Here is a 26834-nt window from a genome sequence, read left to right on the forward strand (position 1 = left end):
TGGTGCCCCCCTATGTTCCAGGAGAACCTGGATGTTGCCAATGCTCAACTGCGCGGGGGCCGGAAGATGTCAGCCGCAGGAGTCCTTTGGCTTCTTGCCTTCGGACACGGGAGTGCTGCCGGGTGACTTCTGCGCCCGAACGTTGTGCCGCGGTGTTTTTGGAGGTTGGCCCCTTCGCTGGTCTCTGAGTGGTGCCGCATTGACCACTTCTGGCACGATGCAGAACTCGTGACGTCAACTTCCCTGGTGCCGATAGCTGCAGGTGCAGGGCCGCCTCCAGTCAGGACTGCTTCAGCGAGAGTCCCGCTCCTTTTGATAGTGCCGTGGTTTGACAGGAACAATACCGGCACTATTGGTCCGTAGGTGGTTTTTCCCCCTTGACATGTTTCCCAGGCCTGGTCGCGGATCATGGGGGTCTCCGTAGGACATTTGGCCAGGCGACAGGCCGAGCACTGTTTAAAGCGGGAACCAGGGCTGACTCCCATGCCCCGGGAGGTGAGGAAGGCATTGAACCTCACCCTCAGCTAATACACAGGTGTAAGCTATACTAACAGACTACTATAACAACTTAACAGTCTACAACTAGAACTATGAAACTTACGAAGACAAAAGACGGGTGAAGTCTAGGTAGGGAGGTCAGCTACAAGCCGCCACTCACTTGTTCGCAACGACGACACGGGCGTAAGACGGGTCGGCAGGGGTATATATGCGGTGCCGCAACGGCGCCACACCAGGGGGCGCCTGCCGACCCACCGGGTGTTGCTAGGGGAAAATTCTTCCGACGAAGGTGCACGCGGCGCGCGCACACCTACTTGGAATGGATATGAGCAACACATCTCGAAGAACAACAGTTACAAAGGTGAGTAACCGTCTTTTTTGATTCATGAATCTCATCCTAATTGTTGAGAGAATTGTGTCCACGCTGGGCAGTTTCCTTGAGCTTAATTCAGTTATTTCTCTAAATAAAAAAACAAACAAACAAAAGCTTAAAGGGACTACCTGTTGCAGTTCCTGAAGTGGAATAAGGAATACATGGCTCCCCACTTTATTATCTAGGAAGCTGATATGTGTGGAAGCTTCACATAGACTTTGTTGGTTACATTTTTGATTGGAAGCATTGACGAAGATCCCCTTTCATAGCTGGACATTGAAGCCTTTTAATGCGGGTGCACAAAGTCTCTCAATTGACTGTGCGGTATCCATCCAGGCTATCTGTGTAGTAGAAAAAGAAAAGCATGTGTAGTGGAGAAGTCTTAACATCTCCACAGAGCAGTAAGCTTCAAAGTTAAGCACAATGGAGAGGAAACCCAGAGCAGAAAAATGAAGGAGAATAAAATCTCCTTGCTTGATGCAGAAACACAAAGGGGACTACAGCCATGTTAAATCGATTTTGTACTGAATATGGGCTTGTCCATTGGAAGGATTTTTGAACCTTCGACTGCCGAGATCATTGTGCAGAACAGTAAAGGAAGGCTGTTTAGGAGTCCTGGCACATCCATCAGTGGCCCCCATGAATGGGAGGTAGCCTTTTATTTCTGAATGGTGACTCTACTAAAGAACAAAAAGGGGTGGAGATGGACATCGTTTGGTGATACATTAGCCTGGAAGGGAGAATTGATCTATGCTGCTAAAATGGAGGCATTGCTGTGGTTGATTCAGTCCTAAGGAATACTTGGTTATACCTGTGAGAGAGGAAATGTAAAAATTGATCTTTGCAAAATAAACAGAGCTGGAGGTGCAAAGAAAGTATATTATGAGCTACAAAAATGTCAGGTGTGTGTAAAGATTATGACCAACCTAAGATAAACTAGCGTTCAGCTATATTCATATACTTGACTTGTGTCTGACATTAAAATGGCATTTTTTTTTTTGGCTGTGTACATTTTAACCTCCTTTATATAATTATTTTATTGATTTATCATATAATCTTGTGTCTTCATAATCACCTGTCCCTTTTGCCAATGTTTGTTGCCATAATTTACAAGATATATTTGATATGGCAGGAGACCAAGTTCTACCATGGAGGTTAACTGCCTACTTTGCTAAATACCTTGTCATGGCTCCTGTATGTTTTTGTTTCTCAATCATAGGAAATACTGTAACATATCTTTACAGAGTAGCTCAGCTGTTAGCATAACCACCAGGCTAATGGTGGTTCTGGGATAGGGCTCGCTCAGTCTCTCCTATTTGAGCTATTCTGTTTTGTATAGATAACTATATATTCATTATCAGAGGGGTAGCCGTGTTAGTCTGGATCTGTAAAAGCAGCAAAGAGTCCTGTGGCACCTTATAGACTAACAGACGTATTGGAGCATGAGCTTTCGTGGCAATATGCAAAAACCTGTAGGAGAACAGGTCAATCTCCCTGGACACACAGTAGCAGATTTAAAGGTAGCCATCCTGCAGAAAAAACTTCAGGACCGGACTTCAAAGAAAAACTGCTGAGCTTCAGTTCATCTTCAAATTTGACACCCATCAGCTCAGGATTAAGCAAAGACTGTGAATAGCTTGCCAACTACAAAAGCAGTTTCTCCTCCCTTGGTGTTCACACCTCAACTGGGAGAAGGCAGCCTCATTCTCCCTGATTGAACTAACCTCGCTATCTCCAGCCTGATTTTTGCTTGCATATATATACACCTGCCTCTGGAAATTTCCACTACGTGCATCCAATGAAATGGGTATTCACCCACGAAAGCTCATGCTCCAATAAGTCTGTTAGTCTATAAGGTGCCACAGGACTCTTTGCTGCTTTTATATATTTGTTGGGTCAGAGAGACCAAGCAAGACTGACTTGCTAGTCCAGCAGTCACAGCGTTGACTTGGGATGTGAGAGACCCGAGTCCCTGTTCCAAGGAATATTTAACCCACACCAGGATAGCCAGTTGCCTGGTGGTTAAGACAGTCACCTGGGATATTTGGTTTTGTTCTTACACAGAATAAGAAAATTTTGAAATCTTGAAATTTTTCATGGGCCAGAAAAATCGTTTCCCACCCAACTTTAATCTCAGTGAAGGAATGCCATCAACTTGCATTTGGACCAAACTTTAGACTTTGTAAAAATGTGCTTTTACAAACTTACAACCAATAGAAATTTGTTTTTTTTCTAACTGCCAATAGTTAGTTTTTAAACAAAAAATGTTCTTTTGCAATATTTGCAACCAAATATTGCAGTGTTGAGCAATGATTTGTAAACAAAATGACATGAATGTCATTGACTGTACTTTGTGCAGTGCAAGAAATGGAAAAGTTAGCAAAAAGTAAATCAGAAGTTAAAAAATACTTCCTGTTTCAACCATCTAAGTTTACATTATTGTTAAGGGCTCAAGTTCTGCTCTCAGTGGAAGTTTGGTTAGACCGGATATACACCAGAATGACCGAGGGTAAGATTAGACTAACTAGCAAGGAAATTTGTTTGTTTAAATTACAAATTTAAAGTTGACTGTCTCTTTAAGGATGAATTGGCCATGCTATTATAAACTGGTTTTTATTTAATATTTTTTTATTCCTTTGTATGTATGTCCTTAAAACAAAGAGCTGAAATGGGCAATGCAAGCTGTACCCTGGCTGTAATTATCCTTATCACTTACTTTAGAAAAATGTTTTAATCTAGTTTTATACCATTTTAGTTCTAGAGGGCTGGAAAAAAAATGTGTACTTGGTATCACTCTTTAGTAAAGCTTTAGACAATAATCTTTATTAATACTTTGCATGTGTACAGTGCTTTTCATCCTAGAGTGCTTTAGAAAGTGTGGTCTATTAAGCCTCACACAATAACCCTTTGAGATAAGGAAGTACAGAGTTTGGAGCTATAAATTCCTGCCCAACACTACAGGAATCTGGTGTTATTCAATGGAATCCCCTGCAGGGCAAATGAAAGTTTACAGCTCCAGAACAGTAATGCCAGTTTCACAGTGGCAAACAAAGTCAGAGGTGATTGACTTGCCTAAGATCACAGCAAATCCACCTTGGAATTAAGAATGTGCATCCAGTCCTTTTTGCTCTAGCTACTAAACATAGATCATCCCTGAGAGGTGTTTGTCTAACCTGTTCTTAAAACCCCCCAGTGCTGCTCCGTTCCAGCTAGCACTGACTTGGTGATTGAGAAGCATTTTGTGATAAAATATTTCTATGAAGAAACCTATACAAAAATAAACCTGGGAGGCGGTGTGGTATTGTGGACCTGGCAGCACGCTGGGTTTCAAGAGAACTGGCTTTGTTCTTAGCTGTGCCACTGACCTGCTATGTGACCTCCCACCGTTTACCTGTTTTGTCTGTTTAGATTGTAAGTACTTTGTGTCAGGGGTTGTCTCTCACTGTGTGTTTGCATAATGCCAGTACAAGGAGGACTCAGTCTCAGTCCAGGCCTCTGGGGGCACATCTACACAGGAGGGAAAGGCCCAGGGCCCAAGCCCCATGAGCTAGAGTCCTCTGACCTGGGTCAGCTGTGGGTTTTTTCCTCCCTGTGTAGAGCGTCTGTAGTGCAAATAAATAATACATGATAATTGCAGCTGCTCAGGAGAGAAAAATAACTAATGTTCAGCATTAGCAAAAACACACAGAAGGCAAAATACTTACCAAAAACAGATTACTTAGAATTTCATTTAAAAACTAAGGGCCAGATTTGTCTACCTGACTTTGCAGTAAGTCCCATTTGTTTTGGCTGAGATCAGGACCCTATTCTGCTATGCACTGTACAGACATCTAGCAAGAGACAGTTCTTGTCTGGAGGAACTTACCATCTAAATAGACAAGACAGACAAATGATAGGAAGTGTGACAAGCTCTGTCCTTGTCTCCGTGGGTCCTGCGTTTCCTGACAGATTTCACTAGCCTCAGAGGCTCACTGTGATAGGGCCATCCAGAGGATTCAGCAGCCCCCCCTCCCGCCCCCACTTAAGACCCAGGGTGGAAGGACACCCCCACCATCAAATTGCCACCAAAACCCTGGAGCAGAAGAAGCTCCAGGGGCCTGGGCCCCACAAGAGTTTTCCAGAGTGAGTGAAAGGCCCTACTGCAGGGGCCCTGAAGAACTCTTGTGGGGGCCCCTGCAGGGCCCAGGGCAAATTGCCCCACTTGCCCCTCCTCTAGGCAGCCCTGCATTGTGACCCTCCCCTTAACCCTTCTCTCTCTAGAGACAGGGGTCACAGTCTACTGAGCCATTTTCATCATAAGCCAGCAAGGGAGGTGAGAAGCTATCCTCCCTTGCACAGTTTCTGTTGTCTCCCAGTCTCAGTGATTAATCAAGGGGCAAAGGGGGGGAAGCCCAGGCTCACCCTCTACTCCAGGCTGCAGCCCAGGGCCCCTAATAGTATCAGCTATGGTAGTTGACCTTTTAGGAACAAGACATGTACAATTCCCTGGGCTACTTCCCTACAGCAGCCCCTACTTCCTCAAGCTCCACTTCACCTTTACCTCAGGGCCTCCTTCCTTGTACTTAGTATGGTGTATCCCACTCAGTCTCCCCAACAGCACAAGTTCTCACAGGTTCTGACATACACACCCACCTGGCTGTGCTGGGAGGCTTTTAACTAGTTTCAGCCAGCCCTTGATTGGCTTCAGGTGTCCCAATCAACCTAGCAATCTCCACTGCCTTCTAGAAAGATCTGAATTGGCCCCAGGTGTCTTAATTGACCTGGAGCAGCTGCTATTTACTTATCCTGCGACCAGGGATTTGTTTAACCTGGGTCTAATATATCTATCTCCCATTACTTTTCTATAGCCATCTGGCCTTGCCCCACCACAGAAGGGAAACAGGCCCTACCAGGAATAAATGGTGCAAAAAGGTTAAAATAAATAACATCTGGAGAAGAAGAAAGAGTTAATCTGAGTGTCTGGTCAGTCCTGCTTTGTCCCTATTGACTTATTTAGGAAGAGTGCTTGTAGCTGATTTGTACAACTCTTGTACAGCAGCTAACCTGGGGCTATACCATTTCTCAGTGTACAAGGCCTTTGATAAAACTCGTTGTGGGCTAGTTTGTTTAATTCAGCCTCAGGACACCTACAGATCCAGAGCAAACCTTAAATAAGAACTTTCTTCCCTTGGCTGGTGTATGTCTCCTCTTAATGTCACTTACACATCGGGTCTGATTCTGATCTTACTGGTGTAAATTGGGAGTTACATAAGTCTAAGACCAGTGTCAGAGCAGAATCAGGTGCACTGTTTTAACAGATTATTTTTAGTTATAATCAGAGGGCTTGATTCACTCTCGCCCTGATCCTTGTACACTGATTTGCACTGGTGAAAAATGTATATACCCACTAATACAGGTTAATGGTGATCTGGGCCTGTTGATTTTTTTTCCCCAGCACGTATCTCTCCTGCCTCCTAAATGTTCCATTATAATGTTCAGTGTCTGCAGGTGACTTGTAGCACATATGGTTAGCCCAGTCACTTGGGGTAGAGCCAGGTTGTCATTCTGGCTTTTGCTGATATACAGTGTGGTTAGTTTGGGTTGAAAATGAAATGTACAACTTGCATTTTATCACATCCTAAGGATTTGGAGATCATTGAAGGGAAATCAATTAGCAATTTGATTAGCTGCAGTGCAGTTCTCCTTTCCCCACTTCTGCTTCCATCAAAAACTAATTTGCTGAATTCCATGACCATTCCTCATAGGGATCACAGTCTGCAGCAGTGTTCTGTAATTTACCTCGTGCAATACTTAGCTCATCTATTTAGTATTATATTCACCTTCAGTTCTATCTGATTATCAGCCTTTTGTATCACAGTTTTAATAAATTTAACTGCTGTGGAACTTCAGAAGTGGCTTTTAGGGCACCAAGCTTCTGTTGTGTATTATTAAGAAGTTAGATTTTGATAAATAATTGTTTATAGAGCAAGGCGAATGTGCCTGGTACTTAGCAGACAAAAACCGAGGCCTTTATGGATAGGTCGAATAGAATTTAATGAGGAGGAAACCAGTTAGGCTATGTAGAAAAGGAATAGCTTTGTAGAATACTTTTATATAGAGTGAAATCAGATCTATTCTTAAGGGTTTTCTTCATCCAACCTATAGAATCATCTAGTAGAGGTTGTTTCTTTTAAATTCTGTAATTTAACATCAATAGAAAGTTTATCATTTCCTTTTAAACTCTACCGGATTTCCCCATAAATGGTAGGTCAGCATTGTCATTGATAGTGTGGGATTTGTCTTCTGTGGAGATTACCAAATATTTATGAGCATAGAAATGGTTTTATAAAGTAGTTTGTCCACATCAACAATAATCAGTATGCTGCACTTTATGGAACTGACCTTTTCCTGCCTGGTGTTAAATGGATGAAGAGGTTTATGATGGCAATTTGTAGCAGAAATGTGCTGGCTTCTGTAGGCAGCATTTTGCCTAAAGGGCTTTACCCTGATCCCAGTTAGTCAAAGTACTTAAGCATGCGATTAATGTTAAGCACGTGCTAAAGTCCATCGTTGTCCTGCAAGGTGCTTTAGTTCTGTTGAAATCAACAGACTTCAGCATATGTTTAAATGCTTTGCTGAATGGAGATGGTTTTAAACACATGCTTAAAGTTAAGTGAATGCTTAAATGCTTTGCTTAATTGTGCCTGTTGTAGAGTATTAAGCACCCTCTGTGCTCCCTGCTGTCAGGGGGATTTGACAGCTGTCTGCACCTCACAGGGTCAGGTCCAAAATAAGTCAGTACAAAAAGATTTACTAATGTAAATGATAAGAAATGCAGAAGTTTGTGCTGGAATAAGGAATATTGGAAGCTACCTCGGTGGTGGTATCTCTCTTTTCTGAGGAGTATTTTAACTGCAGATACCAGCCCCCTTTAAGGTTATTGGAAAGGGACACGGAAAGGAGAGAAATAACTTTGCCAGTTCAGGTCTAAGTGCAGATTGATGGAGCTGGCAATCTGGGCTCAGGGTGCCATTCATCGAACAAGCATGGAACCAAAATCACCTCTTCCCTCCTGGGCAGATGGAAGAATCCCCCTCTGTGTATTCCTGTGAATTGATTGCCTTTAGCAGTCCCTGTAGACCTGATTTAGCAACGTGCTGAGCTCCTTCCATTCCTGTAAACATTTGTGGGAGTTGAGGGGGCTCAGGATCTTACAGGAGATGCTCGGGATCTTGCAGAATCAGGCCTTGTGTTTGCAATATGTGCATTCCAATCACCTCCAGATATAAATAACATAAGATGTTAGAAGAAAAGATCTTAATGAAAAGAGAAGAGAACAGCATGATTCTGGGCCTAGCTGCAGGCACGAAAGGCTGTCAGCAGCTCTTATGGAACAGATATTTAATGAAAGTGAGGATGGTAACGGATGGGTTTGTAATGAGATACTTTAGAAATTAAAAATGGGTTTCATTTACCAAATACATATGCAGTGTAACTTATTTTTTTTATAGTCTTTGCTTTCCATTTTTGAAATACCTTAGTTCGTTCTGGGCAAAACTATATCTTTGTAGTCCAAGTATATAACACAGGGATTATTGTCAGCTTAATCTACTTCATTAAAATGCAATCTCAAATTAATTATAGATTGTGAATCAACGTTACTGGGCCAAAGACAAATCTGGCCCAGGAAGTCAGTGAGAGTGTTGCATCAGAGCAGTGGTCCCCAGCCTTCTTTGTATGGTGGGTGCCAGACGATGAGCCACGGAGGATCGTGGCAGCGGATAAGCGTCTGCTGAAATTCCGCCAACAAGCAGCAACGTCAATAGGCGTCGCCACCAAAATGCCACCGACAAGTAGTGCCATCCAAAGGCGTCGCTGCTGAAATACCACCGAAAATTGGCAGCATTTCGGCACCGACGCCTCTGGATGACACAGCTTGTTGTCAGCATTTCGGCGGATGCTCATCTGCTGGCCAGTATGCAGGCACCCTTAGATGCACCAGCGGGAACCATGGCGCCCACGGGCATTGCGCTGGGGACTGCTGCATCAGAGTCTGAGGACACACATGACCTAGGTCACCAGGATTTGTATGACACAGGGAGGTACTGAGGATACTTGCTGTGGCACCTGTAGGTAACTGAGTAGCTGGATCTACAAAGGTCCCTGAGAAGTGTGTGCTGAGTGATAAAGAGTTTGAAAGCACAAGATAGAATGAAGTTTTCAGATCAGATAATCCATCAGCGTTAAATAAATTCTGAACTGGATGCAAACTTTACAGCTGGCCTCTATCACCTGTTAAACAGCCAAAACCCAAACTCTCAATCAGAACATCTATGAACTTTAAGAAAGTTCACATTTGTGTCTGTGGCTCGTGTCTGTGGCTCATCTCTGTGGTACTTGTAGTGTTCTCCATTTAGCTACTGTTGCACCATGTATTTGAGATGATGTAAACATGACCCTACTAGCTCAGAAAATTAATGCTTCTCCCTTGCATGGCTTCAGAAAGTTGCAGGAAAAGCCTTTTGGGAGAAGAACTATGCGTTGAAAGGAACACAAGTCACAGAGGTGGACGAGAGGGGAAGCAGATGCACCTGTCAATGTTATGAATGAAAAGCACATTAAATGGCACCATCAATCCTCAGATACTGTTGCCAGAATTTTTAGTGCCAGCCTGCACAGATGGGTGGGCCACTCTGTGCATGTTTTTTATGCTCATCATTTTGTGCAGCGATGGTACCCTTGGAATAGTTATTCAAACTCTTGTAGTGGTGTGGGCTTTCTTCATTCTGCATATGGATCACATGGTTTCATATGAGGTCCCCAAAGTTTCCAGAACCATTGACAATAAGAAACCCCACAAAGTTTGTTTGGAAATAGGAAGAGGGAAGGGCGAGGGGGCTGGAAGCCCCCCAGGTAGGAGGTGAGAAGAGGTAGAACCCTCAAGGTTAGGAGGAACAGGGAGTGAAGTACTGGTGTGCCCAATCAGTCTATCCTCAAACTACTAAATATTGCTTGCAGGTGTGAGCATGTGGCAGATGGGAAAGCATTCATATTCTCCTGTTCTGCATCCTCCTACCAGCTTCAGTCACCTAACAGCCCGGGCTCTATTTTCCATGACAGCTGGTGTCTTACCATGTCATTCCATAGGCATCTGCTGTTCTTCTCCTGATTGACACACATATCAGGAGGTACGGAAGTAGTCCAGTCTATGTTTGCTGTGGCAGTGAAACTTAAATGGCTCAGACAGCTGAGAAAATGAATGAAGAATTCAGGATGATCTCCAGCCTGGTGGGTAGCAGCCTGTTGCTTAGTTAGTTTGCAGTGTAGCTAAATGTGCATAGAGAGCTTTGAGAAATAAACAGAAATAACTTTTTTTTTTTGTTTACTAGGGGCTAAGAAAATGTGTCATGGCTGGGCTGGCCATATGCATTGTGGTCAGGTAGTGAAATGAGTGCAAGGGTGCCTTACTCCCAAAGTTTGGTATTACATTGCTTATGCAGGTATCAGCCAGACACATACGTGCTTTATACACTCAATGTGCTGCAGAACATGTATGTCTCCTTGGAAAGACTGACTGAAGAGATTCTGAAAGGTACTGGGAGATAAAGCTGGCTGAAGCAGAAGTGTTGAATGTGTCTAGGGGAGGAGGAAGGTTTCATAAGGAGCTTCTGGAAAGGAAAGACTTGGAAGGGAAGTAGAAAGGACAGGTTTACACTGAAGCCTGAGCAGTTTTCAGGGAGGCTTGCAATAGTGGTAAATCCAAGAAGCTTAAGAAGCAGAAATGAAAGAAGAAACTCGGAAGTGGTAGCAGAGCTGAAAAGGGGGTCTGGCCAGCAGAGGGATCTAAACAGATAGAACAGATTGAGTCCAAAAGGAGAGGTGATAAAAAGGCTGAGAGCTCAAAATCCTGGCCCTCCGTGGGACCCTTTAGAGCTCATTGGAATGAATAGCCAGACTTCAGTTGTCTTTGAGACAGACCCTTGGCGCACATTCATTCATTGATGTACAGTTCTTTTCCTTAAACATACATTAGCATTTTGGTTTTGCAGCTATATTTTTATTAGTGACAAGAAGCTCCAGGTTCCCCTTTGCAGGGTCTTTAATATGCTCTTTGAGTCACTGGAGGTCACTGGAGTCAGTGAGCCCTCAACCCTGTGCCTCAGAGCTTACTTGAGATGTGTATACTGGCCTAATAAAACATGCCTTAGTGCTTAATTATCCTCTTGATGCTAATGAAACTTGAACTGACGAATGGTACAGTCACCGGCAACATGTTGCTATAATTTGTTCTATCAGCAAGGGCTTCTGTTATCAGCAGTCTCATCGGGGACTTGGGAGAACCTAAGGACAATGTTGTCCACAAAAGAAAACAACCAGCACCAAAAACATGGCTTAAAGCACAGATACATCCCTGACTTGAATTGTGTTTGGAGAGTAACTCTGAGCTTGTGTGTGGAAAGTGGAGGCTCTTCTACAGAGAGCCAGATTCTGCTCTCAGTTACATTGCCGCTGTCCCAAAGGGCCCAGATTATTTACCAAGGGGCAGCATCAATTGCTAAAAAAAACAATGATTCTTCTTCGAACGATGGTCCCTATTGTGGAGTTATGCACATGCTGCATGCCACCGGAGCTGGAGCTTTTCAAAGTAGTATTGCTTGGTGGTCCGGGCACGTGCACTCGTATTACCTCGTGGTTTCGCCCGAGGCAAAAAAAGTGGGGCGGACCATCCACATCCCCAGTTCCTTTTCACCATCGCATGGTCCGAGTAGGAGCTTCTGCTTGACCTCTTGTTTTAGTGACACATTTCCAAAAAAAATGTACACAACTGTTTTTATTTTTGTTCGTAGTTAGGATTTTGTGTTTTTTCATTGTATTTTACAGTTTTTCCTGCCAGTCTCCCTCCTCACCTGCCCCCCAGGTCTGGGTACTGGATTATGCCAAAGATGCTGGGATTCAAAGTCTGTGCTTCCTGCCCTTGCTTGTTTTCCATCAGCAATGAACACCAATGCTGTTTGCACTGTTTTTGGGCAAAGTCCACATCACCTCCAGGTGCAGTATCTGCCTCTCCTTTCCTGCCCATGTATGGGAAGGCAGAGCTCTCTGCCTCAAAAAGCACCTCATGGAGGTAGCCATGGGTCCAAAGTTGGATCCTGGTTGGGGAACCTCCCACCCCTGTACATTGGCCTGAACACTCCAAGAGCACTCCCTCTACTGCAGAGCCTCCATCTGGATCTGCCGGTACTAGTGCTATGGACTCTGCATCGGGGCCTAGCCGTGAGCCACAGAAGCATGCACATATGCATGGCAATAAGTTTTCCTCGAAATCCAAGGAGGACAACAACAGCAGGATCAAACAAGTTGGCCATTTGGAGCTCATGACCCCAATATTTGCCTTCGGAACAGTCTCATTTGGCTCGAGAGAACTCCTGTTTCACTGTCTTACTCTTCATGTGATAGATGTTTGGAGTTATATGATGCACCAATCAGCCTGGCTCCGATGGTACTGGTGGTTTTGGAGAGATTCCCTTCATTGTCTCCAAACACAGCTGTGTCATCGACACTTTCCTCCCCGGCAAATGAATATCTTCAGTTTCAAGAACTCTTACGGAGAACTGTCAATGCTCTTGAGATCCCCCTAGAAGAGATGCAGGACAGTCAGCACCAGTTAGTAGACATTCTGCAGGCATCGGTACTGGCAAGTATGGCCTTACTGATCAGTGATGCCATTCTTCAACCAGCACGCACTGTGTGGCATACCCCGGCCACATGTGCTCTGACCCCAAGGGGACAGAGAAAAGGAACTACTTCCACTCCAGAAGGTCAGCATTTTTTATTTTCACACCCTCCACCTAACTCCTTGTTAATACAGGCTGCATCAGAGCGGATCAAACAATAACACCCATGCTCCACCTCAGCAGACAGGGAGGGTAAGAGACTGGATCTCATCTGTTGAAAGGCCTCCTTGGCTAGACTACAGTTCCAGATCTCTAACTACTTGGCACTGATGGCCAAGTATGACTTATAAACTATGGCTGGAGGGAGGAATTTGCAGATAAACTACCTCAGCAGGATCGTACTTGATTCCAAGAGATTATACAGGAAGGGAAGTTGGTTGCCAGGTCCATACTTCAGGCTGCAGTTGATTCAGCGGACACGTCCTTGTATGTATTGGTGATTGGAATTGCCATGAGGAGGGAATCCTGGTTACAATCCTAAGGTCTCCCTGGAGCAGTGCAGAACACAATCAAGGACCTTCCCTTCCATGAATCATACCTCTTCAACCAGAAAACTCATGATTCCTTACACTCTCGAAAGGACTCTAGAACCATCTTTTGATCCTTGAGCATATACACACTAGCACCAAAGATAAAATGTTGTCATCCACCACTAGTCCAACGCTATAGAACTCCTCACTTCTACCCACCACTGGGCCTATGAACCTCCTCAGAAGTGCTCTAAGATACATAGAACCTGTCCACCTGTTCCAGCAACTCAGACGTCTCCACAACGCACTCAGTCATCGCAAAAAAGGTATTTCTGAGTGCACCTAGAGTGCCATCAGCCACTCTGTACATCAGTGCTCCTACCCGCCACACCTTTCAGGAGTTGTCTCAAACTTTTTCTACCAGCTTGGAGAACTGCAACAACAGACAAGTGGGTCTTTGACGTCGTTTGACACGGCTACACCATAGAGTTTATGATGACACCTCCTCTACATCTCCCATCCTAATCCCCGCACAGAGATCCTCTCGCAACAGTATTTTTACCCTAGAGGAGGACTATTTGAACTGTTTCCTGGCACCCAAGAAGAAAGAGGGATGAACTTGGATCACCATCACCTCACTTGCTCAGTTCACAAACTGAAGTTCTGTGTGGTCATGCTTGCAGCCATTATTCCCTGACTAGAAAAAGGCGGATAGTTTACAGCTCTCAACATGCAAGACACTTACTTCCATGTTGACATATATCTGACCCACAGAAGGTTCCTGAGGTTCAAAATGGGGCATCGACACTTCCAATTCAGGGTTCTCCTGTTTGGACTTACCACTGCCCCATGAGTTTTTACAAAAGTTTTCTCTTGATAGCGACTCACCTACAATGTCAGGGAATTCTTGTCTTCCCGTACCTGGACAACTGGTTGCTGGCAGCATGGTCCAAAGAGGAAGCTAGAGCACTGACATCCTAGCTTCTTCTACTCCTCTCCTCCCTAGGAGTGAGCATAAGTGTTGAAAAATCAACTTTTTACCCTATTCAGTCCCTGATAATCTTCAACCCTTCGATCTTGGTCAGGACTTGCCTTTCCATCTTAGGGCACATGGCAGCGTGCACATACATCATGCCCTTTGCCCACCTGCACCTTTGTTGTCTACAGCTATGGCTGCAAAGAGTCTATTCCCCTGTGCACCAGTCAATGGACATTATACTCAGCATTCCACCAGAGGTCATCTGTTGTCTTCGGTGGTGGATAGACGATATACAAGTTTACTCTGGGATGCCCTTCTTCCTATCCTTTTTGACCGTGACAACCATAATCAATGGATCACTCTCTGTCTGGGTGCTCACACTGGAGATCACGTGACACAAGGCACCTGGACCATGCAAGAGGCCAGGTTGCACGTAAATATTCTTGAACTTCGGGCTGTACGCAAAGCATGCCATGTGTTCCTACCAGCTGTCCATTATTGCCATATCTTTGTCATGTCAACACCACCACAGTATACCACATAAACAAACAAGGGGGCATGAGGTCCCCAGCGCTGTGTATGGAGCCAATTCGCCTTTGGGAATGGTGCAACAAACGTCATATCCTTTTGTCAGCAGCCTATCTGACTGGCACCCAGAATGTGATTGCAGAGTCTCTCAGCAAGAACTTTGCAACTGACCATGAATTGAAGTTGCATGACATGATGATTGCGGACATCTTTGATCATTGGGGTACACCATTCAGAGATCTCTTAGCATCTCACACGAATACCAAACAGGAGAGGACTCGGTGCCCACTCACTGGGCGGCACTTTGGTAGTTGATGGGTGAGACCAGACAAACTACGCTCTCTTCCCCCCCAACTGCCATTCCAACCCCACATCCTCCCCAAACACCAGTGGCAGAGAACAATAACCATTCTGATCACTCAGTTCTGGCCTTACCAGTTCTGGTGCCACCTTCTTCTCCACATGTCAAAACAACCTCCACTCCTACTACAGACATTTCTGGAACTGTTGACACAACACAATGGCAGACTTAGACATCCAAATCCATTGACACTACACCCGACAGCATGGCTTTTGGATGGACACCTCCATTAGCAAGAGAATGCTCATTGGCAGTGGAAGACATCCTCTCCAGTAGATGACAGGACTCCACAAGACAATTCTATCAGGCCAAATGGATATTCTTCACCTGCTGGGCCCAACAGCAAGGTCTTGCTCCTGAAGTTGTGGGCACCCCCTTGCTCTTACACTATTTCTTCCATCTGAAAACCACGGAACTTGGTTGAAAATATAGAAAACATCCAAAAACATTTAAATAAATGGTATTCTATTATTGTTTAACAGCACAATTAATCACAATTAATTTTTTTAATCGCTTGCCAGCCCTAATTTTTACCCACCCCTTGACTGCCTGATTCTGGAACGGCCTATTACTTAAATATCCACACATTCAGCCCATCACTCGCCAGTGGGATCTCAACCAAGTCCTTACCTCTTTAATGAACTCTCCCTTCGAATTGCTGGCCTCCTGCACTCTCTCTGTTGTCTCCAGGAAGATCACTTTCCTAGTTTCCATTACCTCCGCGAGGATGGTTGGTGAGCTGGAAGCCACCATGATGGCAAAAAACCCCTTTCACCACATTGCTTCAGGACAAGGTCTCGCTGCGACTGCATCCCAAGTTTCTGCCAAAGGTGGTTTCCCAATTCCACTTCAACCAACCCATACATCTGCCTATGTTCTTTCTAAACATTTCCTCAAATGAGGAATGGCAGCTTCATTCCCTTGAGTGCGTAGGGCTCTGGCCTTTTACCTACAAAGGACAAAGCCAATCCAGAAGTCTCCCAAGCTATTTGTCACCATAGCGGAGAGAAGTAAAGGACAGGCCATTTCCACTCAGACCATCTGTAAGTGGGTTTCAGGGTGCATTATGCGCTGCCCTCTCTTGTCAGGACTCTCCCCACCAGATGGGATATGAACCCATTCCACGACAGTACAAGCATCTGCCACAGCTGCACTACACGACCTGCCCCTTGCGGACATATGGAAGGCGGCCATGTGGAGTTCAGAACACACCTTTTCTTCTCACTATACTCTGGTACATGATTCTGCGACGGATATCTCATTCGGTGCAGCGGTCCTCCGTTCTATAGTTCCGCCATCTTCCTCGCACCCTCTGCCTCTCAAGGTACTGTTAGTCAGTCGCTTTCTGTGGAATACAATAGGAGCCATCACTTGAAGAAGAGGGGGTTACTTACCTGTAACTGGATGTTCTTCAAATGTGTGGACCTGATCTGTATTTCAGCCCACCCCTCTGCTATGGTTCTGTACGTCTGTAGTTCTGCAGTGGAGAAGGCGTGGCCAGTCCTCCTCGCCCTTTATCACCTAGGATGAAATCCCAAGGCAATACAGGGGTGCATGCACGGATCGCCAAGCAATACTACCTTGAAAAGCTCTGGGTCCGGGTGCATCCACATAACCTTCAATGGAATACAGATTGGGACCACCCATCTCAAAGAACCTCCAGTTACAGATAAGTCACCGTCTCTTTTTGTTTTCATTTTGTCCTGCCAAGCGCTGTCATGCTAAATGGGTGCTGTAAAGGAGAGTGCTGCTTCTGAGTGTTTCTGAAATGGGAAGAAAACTATCAAATAAGCTATTTGCTCTAGAGTTTGTGTCAAGGCGGTGGTCTTTTGTTGTTGTTGTTGGGATGGTTTTTGTTTAGCTTGTCAAAAAAATAATCTTAGAGTAGAAAATATTGCAGCTAGCTAGCTGGCTGTGGTGATGGAACTGAACCAGAACCTAGAATCCAAACCCCCTAACTGTTGTATTATACCTCTCTGAGGGGAGCTGCCATTTAAAATTCCTCATCTGGACTGAAGGGACTGTTGGAGTCTTCTCCCTACCTCTGATGGTGGCTTTTCCCTATCTGGATACTACTAAACTGCCCCTGCTAGTGGAGACTTATCCCCAAGCTCATAAAATACTTGTGTAGAGCAAATGTTTGGCCTTTGGAATGGGTTGACTTGAATTAAATAACAGATATTTCCCCAAACAATTCCCAGGAAAAGTTCACCCCTCGTTCCCTCGATATTCCACTGCATTGCTGTCTCTCTCTCGTGCTCACACACGTACACACACACACTTTTAACTCTCCAGGTTGAATGGAGTACTCTAATGATGATATATAAAGCACAGTTTTCAGGATCAATATATAAACAGTCCCGAACACTTCCCTACAAGGTGCTGCTTAATATAAATGTGCTTACTGAGTGGTACTACCGCTGTCCTTGGTTGTGATTATGTCCAAGTGTATTTTGTTGAATTGGGAAAACTAATAATAGCTCCCTTCTTTTCTGCAGGCACTCCTCTGCCTGCCATGGCAACCTGGGTTCATCTTGTGTCAAGGGGACAATTTCTGGAAACTCCCAGTATTAAAATATTGGCAGCAGTCAGAAAGTTGGGGGAAAGTTCAGTTCTAGACCAAACTTTGCTGCTATTACCAATCTTTGTTATGAGCTGGGAAAAAAACCACACCAAATCTCTGTCTCCTTTAGGGGAGTTTGGATCTATAGCTGAACCTTACAATCCAATCTTGTTAGAAGGGCTATTTTGCTAGCACTCAGAGCAATGTACAGTATGTATGTCTGTGTGTTTTCACTGCCTGTTATTAAAACTAAGAAAATTTATTTGAATTTATTTATTTATTTTTAACAAATGCTCAAAGGGGGAAAAATTGAGACAGTGGTAAACAGCTGGCTCTGATGCTGATACTTTTTAAAGCTGGAAGTTGCTCTGTTTGATACAGTATTGCTGACTCCTCTTTCAAAGCAGTCCCTATGGGTCAGATCCTCAGCTGGTATAGATCGGCATAACTCCACTGTTGGCAATGCAATATTGCCAGGGCTTAAATTTTCATGTAGTATTTCCTGGAGCCCCCATCCCCCCTGCATTCAGGGTGCTAATCCCCCCGGGTGCTCGGGGCTTCAGCCCCAGGTTTAAAAATATTTACCGGAGCTCTGCTCTGGACAGCTCCAGCTGAATTTAAGCACTGAGCATAGCCATTTTACACTAAGGATAAGCTAAGGATCTGGTCCAAGCACTCCACATTTCTTTAGCTGTACAGTTACCTGGAGGTCTCTTTCCCCCATATTCCCTTGCCAAGATATCCCTCCATTTCTCATCTTATCCAACGATTTTGCAGTGTGACTAACACTAGGTTTCAGTAATAGGGTGATTATCTCAGGGGAGCTTTTAAGAAAACTACAAATTTGTGCAAAATTATTGTTGAATACCTATAACTTTGCTGTAAGGATTGTTGTTCCATTTAGTGCTTAAAGCTGGTACTTTTACACTGCGCTGTATCTTTAAAAAAGGCAAAGTCTTGGTGTATGGGGCTTGTGTATTGGACCCTTCCACTTGAATTATAATCAGATGTTGTATTTACATGCAAATTAAAATCTGTTCTCTGTTAAAGGGTTAGTTGCCTCAACCTCTGGACGGTTCATCTATTTATCATTTGTTTGCACTGTGAGCACAAGAAGAATGATATATATGATATTATGTTTACTGTCCCAGTGCCTGCTGCAAATTGCACTGCATAAATTGACTTGAGATGCTTGCTCTTGTTTCTTTGAGTCTCCAGATGTGGGTTAGCCAAGAAGCAATAGTTCACACTATTATCATGTGACTTGTACGTTTTGGTTTCCCAGGCAACAGAATGGGGCTCAGATGAAGACACTAGGAGGTCCTGTCAGAGTAAAGGAAAAACTGAGGTAAGTTTTGCTTTGGCACAAAGAGGCTGCAGTTAAATTATTTGCTTCACACCCTTGGAAATACATGCAGGGAACATCTGACACCCGCTCAACTTTGTAAATCTGCAGGGTTTTAGAGCCTCCACAACAAATGCATAAGCTACATAGAACCAGCCATTTGAAAGGGCCTCTATTCTAGTTATTAGATTAGCTCTGCATGAGATTTGAAGGTAATTCACTGCTGGAAGGGGAGTAATTTGTGACAAATCAGAGAGCAGAATGGTGGCAGACCAGGAGTAACATTTATTGTATAGCTGAGACTGATCAGGTCAGCTTACGCTTTTGGGAGACAGATTCTGGATCTCAGCCATGTCGGTTTGCATTCAGCTTTAACTTTGCAGACAAGCACATGTCCTGATATAATTCACTCAAACAGCATTGTTTAATCTGATGACACAAAACAATTCTCTACATCAGGGACGTGGCAGCATTCTTTATAAGATAGGTCCACCTTCCTAGAATGCAATTCAAACCAAAAACAGTCCATGTAAAAAGCTTGGATTCCAACACAACTGAATTTGTGGGTGTTTTTGATTCAAGCTCAGATCCGCACCCACAATTTGCAAATGGCCACTGTCTTCTTAAGAAGCCCAAACAAACCCCCGGATCTGAAAGCTGGGAACTTCAGGGTGTTTGAAATTGTTATTACTGTATTACAATAGCACCTATAGGCCCCAACTGAGACTAGGGCCCCATTGTGCTAGGTGCTGTACATACAAAAAACACAAGATGGGAGAGAATTTAAAAAATCAAGACACTGGGAACTGTTGTAAGTTGAATCTGAAATCTTCTGTACTTAACGTTTTATAATATATGCACTGACGTGAACATTTCACTATCACCACCCACTTTGGAATGTGCAAGAGTAAAATGACATTCTATTGTTCATGAAGTACTTGAATTTATAACCGAGCATTATTTTGTCAAGCCACAGAGCAACCCAGTGTGAGATTCCCCTGCACTCAACTGAACACATTTCATGATAATTTCACTTTTATCTTTTTAACGTCATGTCAGTGGAAATCAATGGTTTGTGAGTCTGTTTTTTTGCTGCCTGCTCTGTCCCTGCAGATCATATGGCAAAGAGTTTGACAAACATTTCACAAGAGGATAATGTTCTGAAAAGTTGAGCTCAAACTCATTTTGAGCCATAACTGAGAGGGCCTTAGTGCATGCACTTGGCCTTTGTTTGCAGATATGTCTTGAATCCACCTTACCATTCTCAGGGACAATAGTTAGAGTGACACTGAACTATTAGAAGCACTGAAAGAAGACAGGTGTTGCCTAGTGGTCTCACAACAACACCTGCAGCTAGGCAGGAGGGAGGAAAGATGGTCCGGTGGTTTATGGTGCTAATCTGGGACTCAGGAGAGCTGGGTTCAATTCCTTGCTCCATCAGTCTTTCTATGTGACAAATAACTTAGTGTCTCTGTCCCTATCTGTATGATGGGGATATTAGCCCTGCCCTACCTCACAGGGCTGTTGTGAAGATAAATACACTGAAGACTGTGAAATGCTTAGATACTGCAATAATGGGCACCAAAGAGATAGAGCCCAGAGTTCTAGACATCAATTATCCCATAGCCAGGGCTAAGTTACTTGATCTGTCTGCTTTAGTTCCCCCATACAAACATATATTTATTTATTTGTACTTTTCAGGGAGGGATTTTCAAAGCCACCTAAGTGATTACAGTGCCCAAATGCCATTCATTTTCATGGCAATTGAGATTTTAAATCAGATCCCTCGGGTAGCTTAGAAAATCTTGCCATAGAGTGCCTGGAGCTTCAGCCTAAGAATACAAGTCACAGATTAAATATTAACAAGCTACATGGTGAGCTGCTTGTATGTTGCCATAATAACATTAACTGTAGTAGTAACCCTACACCTGACCTCCTATTGCATGAGGCTGGGTGCTTGCCCAGGTCCAAGCCCCTTCACGATTGCAGGTTAAAACCAACATCTAAAAGTGTCACCTTATTGGCTGGCAGTGCATCGTGTAACACTGTGCTGCCTCTTTCCCTGTCTTTCAAGTGATGTCACCGTGACGGTTTGGATCACAGAAACCCTCTTGGGAACTGCCACCCACTGTGCCAAGACTACTTCTGCGCCTGCTTTCCCTGTCAGCTCAGGGCCCCAGCACCCTATCTTGCTGAGCTAGACATGCCCGTCTATTCCAGCAAAGACCCGGGGTCTGAATTACTTGCCCCAAAGCTTCAGGTTTACCTGAAAGCAGCTGAAAGAAGTGTTCTTGTCTTTAACACTCAGCTGTCCAACTCCCAATGGGGTCTAAACCCAAATAAATCCGTTTTACCCTGTATAAAGCTTATGCAGAGTAAACTCATAAATTGTTCACTCTCTATAACACTGATAGAGAGAGATGCATGGCTGTTTGCTCCCCCAGGTATTAATACATACTCTGGGTCAATTAATAAGTAAAAAGTAATTTTATTAAATACAGAAAGTAGGATTTAAGTGGTTCCAAGTAGTAACAGACAGAACAAAGTAGGTCACGAAGCAAAATAAACTAAAACACGCAAATCTGTGTCTAATCAAACTGAATACAGATAAGATATTCACCAGTTCCAGAATCCTCCCTTTTACAGACTAATCTCCTTTTAGCCTGGGCCCAGCAATCAGTCAGACCCCTTGCACATCATCCTTTTTTCCAGTTTCTTTCAAGTATCCTGGGGGTGGAGAGGCTCTCTCTTTAGCCAGCTGAAGACAAAATGGAGGGGTTCCCCCAGGGGTTTAAATAGGCTTTCTCTTGTGGGTGGAGACCCCCTCCTCAGTCCTATGCAAAGTCCAGCTCCAAGATAGAGTTCTGGAGTCACTTGGGCAAGTCATATGTCCAAGAACGTCGCCAGCTTTTTTGGCACCCTAGCGGCGGAAAGTCCCACCCCCAAAACAATGCCCCCGACAGAGGCAGCGGAAGGTCCTGCCCCCAAAATACCACTGATGACTGGGGCGGTGGAAGGTCCGGTCGCCGCCCCCCAAATATTAGCGCCCTAGGCGACAGCCTAGGTCGCCTAATGGGTTGCGCTGGCCCTGCATATGTCCATGCATGACTCAGTTTCTTACCAGGTAGCAGCCATGAGTCACATGCTACCTTAAATGTCCTCAAGTAGACTACTTATGTGGCTTGGAGCATTCCAAGATTCATTGTCCTTTGAGTGTCTCTTGATTAGGTACTTAATTTCAACATTCCTTTCTCCAGGAACTGACCAAATGCTCTATTAAGGTTATTTAGAAATCGAGCCAGTACACAACCAATATTCATAACTTTGAATACAAAAATGATACATGCGTAGAAATAGGATTAATAGATTCAGTAGATCATAACCTTTGAGATATGTTACATGGCATATGTAGCACAAAACACATTCTAAGCATATTTCCATAAAGCCTTATGGAAGTACCGTCACAGTCACATTGACGGTGTGGCTAGCATGAGTAACAGGGCGGGGCATGGGGAGAAGTGACCCCATTGGGTCAGAGATGTGTTCATTGTCACTAGTGCGGAGCTCAGCATTCAGTGTTTTTTGGTCTGTGATTAGCTGAGGTTCCTCTCTGGTTGCATAACAATCAGACCCCACCACTGGTCATTTTGCATAGAACACAGAGACTGGCAGTGCTCCAAACACGTTGCTCTGGGGTGAATGCTGAATTATTTTTAGCTCTCCAAACTGGCATGCCTTCCCGCTAGGGACTGAGTGGATTGTGTGGGAAAACTTCAGTGGAGGCTGCCTGAAGTGTACAGCTGTGAGTCCCAGGCTGTATGGCTGTCAGTAATACAGGGGTCAGAAAGAAAAAGAGAGACAAGAAACTAATAGTGATTGGGGAGCAATAAATCTTACTGAGGGAAGCACCTGATTTTAAGTCCAACTAGAAGAAATCCTACCGTGGCATTCTTTGTATGCTTGATCAGCAATATGCTCTTATTCCTCTCGTGCATTTAGGGGCCAGTCTTTCCCATGTGCTGAGCTCAGATACAAGGGCTTGGTGCAGGTAGTCCTGGATGCCAGGGGCTGGAATCTGCTATCCTCGGCTGTGGAGTGGCTCTGCTGCTACAAGAGAATGTGCTCTGCAGGCTGATTCTTATGCTGTGCAGAGGGTATGTCCTCTTAGTTCCATTTCACCCTGGGTCCTCTCCACCCACTGGGAAGGCCACGAACCAGATATGATAGGGGCCATATAAATACTAGATAGATGGATATAGATAAATGGAGATGAGTCTGGATTTGCCCCTTGTTATAATTTTTCCAATGACCTGATCCTGCGTTCCTTCTACCCTTGTTAAGTTGGCAGTGCCGGATTGATCCCTAAGTTTTTGATATGAGGTCCACTGAAATAAAACTGGCTGGAAAATCATTAGGAAATCCTGCTTGGTATCTGCTGCATGCCAAGGAAAGACAGCTTGGCTGGTGTGCAGGCTAAGCTGATTAATGGAATTGGTTCTCTAAGGAAATAAATATAAATATCTGAAAGCATATTAATAACAGTGCTCAGAAGCCTGCAAGGGGATGATTTTTTAAAAAAGGGGTGGACTGCAGCAAATAAATTAAATCTGTTTGCAGCAGCCTAAAATGAAATGGCTTTGGAAAGAGGAGTGTGTAGTTCTGCTGGGTAATGCTCTGTACCTCAGTGCCATGGGGGAAAGACGGACTCAGTTCATTGCTATTGGTGCTCCTTTAGGCTGGGAGTGCTGTAGAGTGAAGGAGCATGTGTAAAAGAGGAGAGTCTTGGGTCACTCAACTGGGATCTCCTCTGACTAGTGAAGGTGACCCAGTCAATCCAGCTCAGCCAATAGGTCTGGGATTGTGCTAAGGTTCTTCTTGGGGGGATGATGTAAATGGAAGGGGGAGAGATTGTGAACTTCAGTGCTGATGCCCCAGAAGGAGAAGAGGCCAAAAGAAGCTGTGACACTTTCTCAAGGCACTCAGGATTATAAATCACTTTGTTACCCCCCCGCCTCAGTTAGAGAGAGACCGATCCCTGTCACTCCAGCCTGTTAGCCACCCAGTCTCCTCAGAAGCTCTTCCAGCCTTTTTTTTTGCCTTGCAGTTCATCTCAGTGCACTCTGAGCCCTCTTGAAGAGCATTCTCCTGTAGCATCCAGCTCATCACTGGACACTTACAGAAGTAACCAAGTTTGCTGTCTCCAAAGAGAAAGTGTACACACCAGCCTGTTTGGTTTAGCGGAGCACTTACACTTCTCTTAATATACAGCACTTTGATGAATTTATAATAAAACCAAGAATAAGTTTATTACGAAACGACAGAAATTTCATTGATACTGAATAGGGATAGTGGAAACAGAATTGGGTACAGTTAAAACAAAAGTATAGCAGCCTTTTACGAGATTAAACACCTTTAGCAGGCTACAATTCTTGTCTAACTAAAGTTGCTCACCTAAAGCAACTTCAGTGTCACTAGCCCTGTCCCTGGGCCAGGATCCAACTTTAATTAAAGCAAACATCGCTGTTCTTTTTGCTCCCTCAGTGATGGATAGCAAAATGGTTCTTCTTCCTTTTTATAGTCCGGTAATTCTTTGAAATGGATCCTTTTGAAGTATACCTCGAGATAAGCTCCTTCTCTCCTGCTGCTTGTGCTGTGGTATGTTGACACCAGGCTTCTTTCCCATCCTCTGGTTAACTTGATCTTCTTGTATACCTTAGATGCAAATATATTCCCATTCGGTTTGGCTTACCGTGCTTAATTTGCATCTGAGACCTAGGCACACAGGTAAACCAACATTCCTTTGTCTGGGAAAAACTTGTTTATCAATCCCAGCCTGCTTACATAGTTTAAACATACTTTTAGAACGTTCATTACTCCTAGGGAAATTCTTCACCACCACGCATGGTGACTTTCTGATGGGGAAGCAAAGGGAAGCCACAAGAGCAGTCATGCAACCCTCCCCAAGCAGTATGTTTCAGATGCCCAGGGCAGCTGGCAGAGTGGTAAATCACTGTGGGGTTAGGGGCAGGATTGGGGAAGACCCAGCTGGTGGCTCCTACTCTGGGCCGGGCTCAGCTGCTAGTCCCAGCTGAGCTGGGGAGGATTGGACTTCTTCTTCTCCTGAACAGCATCCAAGGCCATGTCAAAACCACCCTCAGATTTCTCCCCTGGCTATAGGAAGCTCTGCAAATCCCCGTCCTTACTCCCCTGCTCGGTGCTTCCTGCACCCATCGCTCCGCAGCTGCAAGAGGAGGGATCACTGTACAAGGAGCTGCTTCCCCATCTGCCTAACTCCTGTGCATCCAGATCCCCCTCATACCCAAACCCTCCCACCGAGCCTTATCCCCCCCCTCCCCATCTAGAACTGCCCCTGACGAGTCCCACTCCCCCTGCACCTGGACTACCCAATGAGCCACCTGCATCTGGATCCCCCCCAATGAGCCCCAACCAGCTGCACCTGGATCCCCACCCAACTGAGCTCCATTCCCCAGCATCTGAATGCCCTCATTAAGTCCCCAATACCCAGACCACCCTGCTGAGCTCTGTCCCCCCACAAACCCAGACCCCCCTGCTGAGCCCCAACCATCTTCCTGTGGACCTCTCTGCAGAGTCCCTTTACCGTTGCACCCAGAACCTCCCAAGAAGTCCCTGTGCATCTAGATCCCCCCCTCACACACCCAGATCCCCCACTGAGCTGCCCGCACACAGATTGCCCAACAGAGAATCCTCTCAACCCACACTCGGATCCCCCCACACTAAGCCCCTCCACGCTTGGATCCTGCCTTGCTGAGCCTGCCTGCCCACACCTGGTGCACCTGGCACGGAGGGGCAGGCCCTGGGGTATTTCTGGGGCAGACCTGGTCCTAGCGCTGTGTCAGGGTTGGGTGCAGCCTCACCGCTGAGTCCATGTCCCGGAGGGGGGAGCTGCACAGTGATTTCCCACCTCTGTGTAGCCAGTGGCCTGTGCTTCCCAGTGCTAGGCTGGAGCCTCCACATTTATTTGACAAATAAAATTGGCAGAACTGTAAAACATTATGGGCAGAATTTTTAATTTCTTGGAGCAGAATTTTTAATTTTTCGGCACAGAATACCCTCAGGAGTAGTACATGCAACTACTAACGTATTACTCGTACATAGGTCACGCGGTGCTTATGAGGACCTCTAGAATCTAAGCTTTCATTTGGTATCATCTTGATCAATAAATGCTATGACAGCAATGTGGTAGGTGTAGTGAGTTTGTCAGGGCTGATCATAGTTACTGAACAGGGTGGCAAATCACCAAGGTGTCATGAAAGCCCTTTCCCTTCCCACTTCACCACTCACCGACAGCGAGCAGGGATGATCTGGTTGGGTCTTGCTGGCAGTGCCATAGAATATCTAAGGGGTATGCTTGGGGAGGGCTGGCTGTTTGCACTGGGATGGCTGCACCCTGCTGGCTATACCTGTTACACGTGAGTAGAAATGGGCATGCCTCCAAGGCTTCTCCCACACTGTTACCAGCCAGAATTTCATCCCATCAGGGCTTCTCCCCTGGAGCGCAGTGTGTTTTCTGCTCCAGGCAAACCCAGATCCACGGGAGGCACAGTCGAGCCCTCTGCAGCTGAATGCACTCGTGTTCACTGTCCCTGCAGCCAAGAGGGCCGCAAACAATGTCATTAAACGTATAGAGCTGTAAGTGGGAACTGAAGCAAACCCTGGTGCAGTGGAAATTCCCAAATTCACATCCCTGTCAAGAAATGTTTCCCCTGCATTCAATCAATGCCATAGATAGAGCCATGAGTCTTTGACAGTAAAGTGTAAGTTACAGGGGAAAATACTGAATCATAGAATTAAAGAAGAAATAGCAGCCAGGTCCAGTCTAGAGTCCATCCCCTGATACCTGCCATGCAGGGTCTCTCCCCGCTGTGTATTCTTCAGTATTTGGTCTGATCTACTTTTAAATGACTCAGGCAATGTAGCTTCCATTGCCTCACTTGGGAGAATAGGAATGTAGGAATTACCAT

At 45.0% G+C, this 26834-nt stretch overlaps 1 protein-coding gene across 2 annotated transcripts in view; it reads left to right on the forward strand.

Annotated features, from left to right (window-relative positions):
• The window catches only part of SEMA5B (semaphorin 5B), a 403624-nt gene that overhangs the window by 276213 nt on the left and 100577 nt on the right, over positions 1 to 26834 (forward strand). For both annotated transcript variants that reach the window (XM_075070297.1, XM_075070298.1), the window contains exon 6: positions 18772 to 18834. In XM_075070297.1, the coding sequence (XP_074926398.1) occupies positions 18772 to 18834 (63 nt within the window). The remainder of the gene's footprint in view (positions 1 to 18771; positions 18835 to 26834) is intronic.

The sequence above is a fragment of the Chelonoidis abingdonii genome, chromosome 10 (genome assembly GCF_003597395.2).
Source record: "Chelonoidis abingdonii isolate Lonesome George chromosome 10, CheloAbing_2.0, whole genome shotgun sequence".
NCBI classification, from domain to species: Eukaryota; Metazoa; Chordata; order Testudines; family Testudinidae; genus Chelonoidis; species Chelonoidis abingdonii.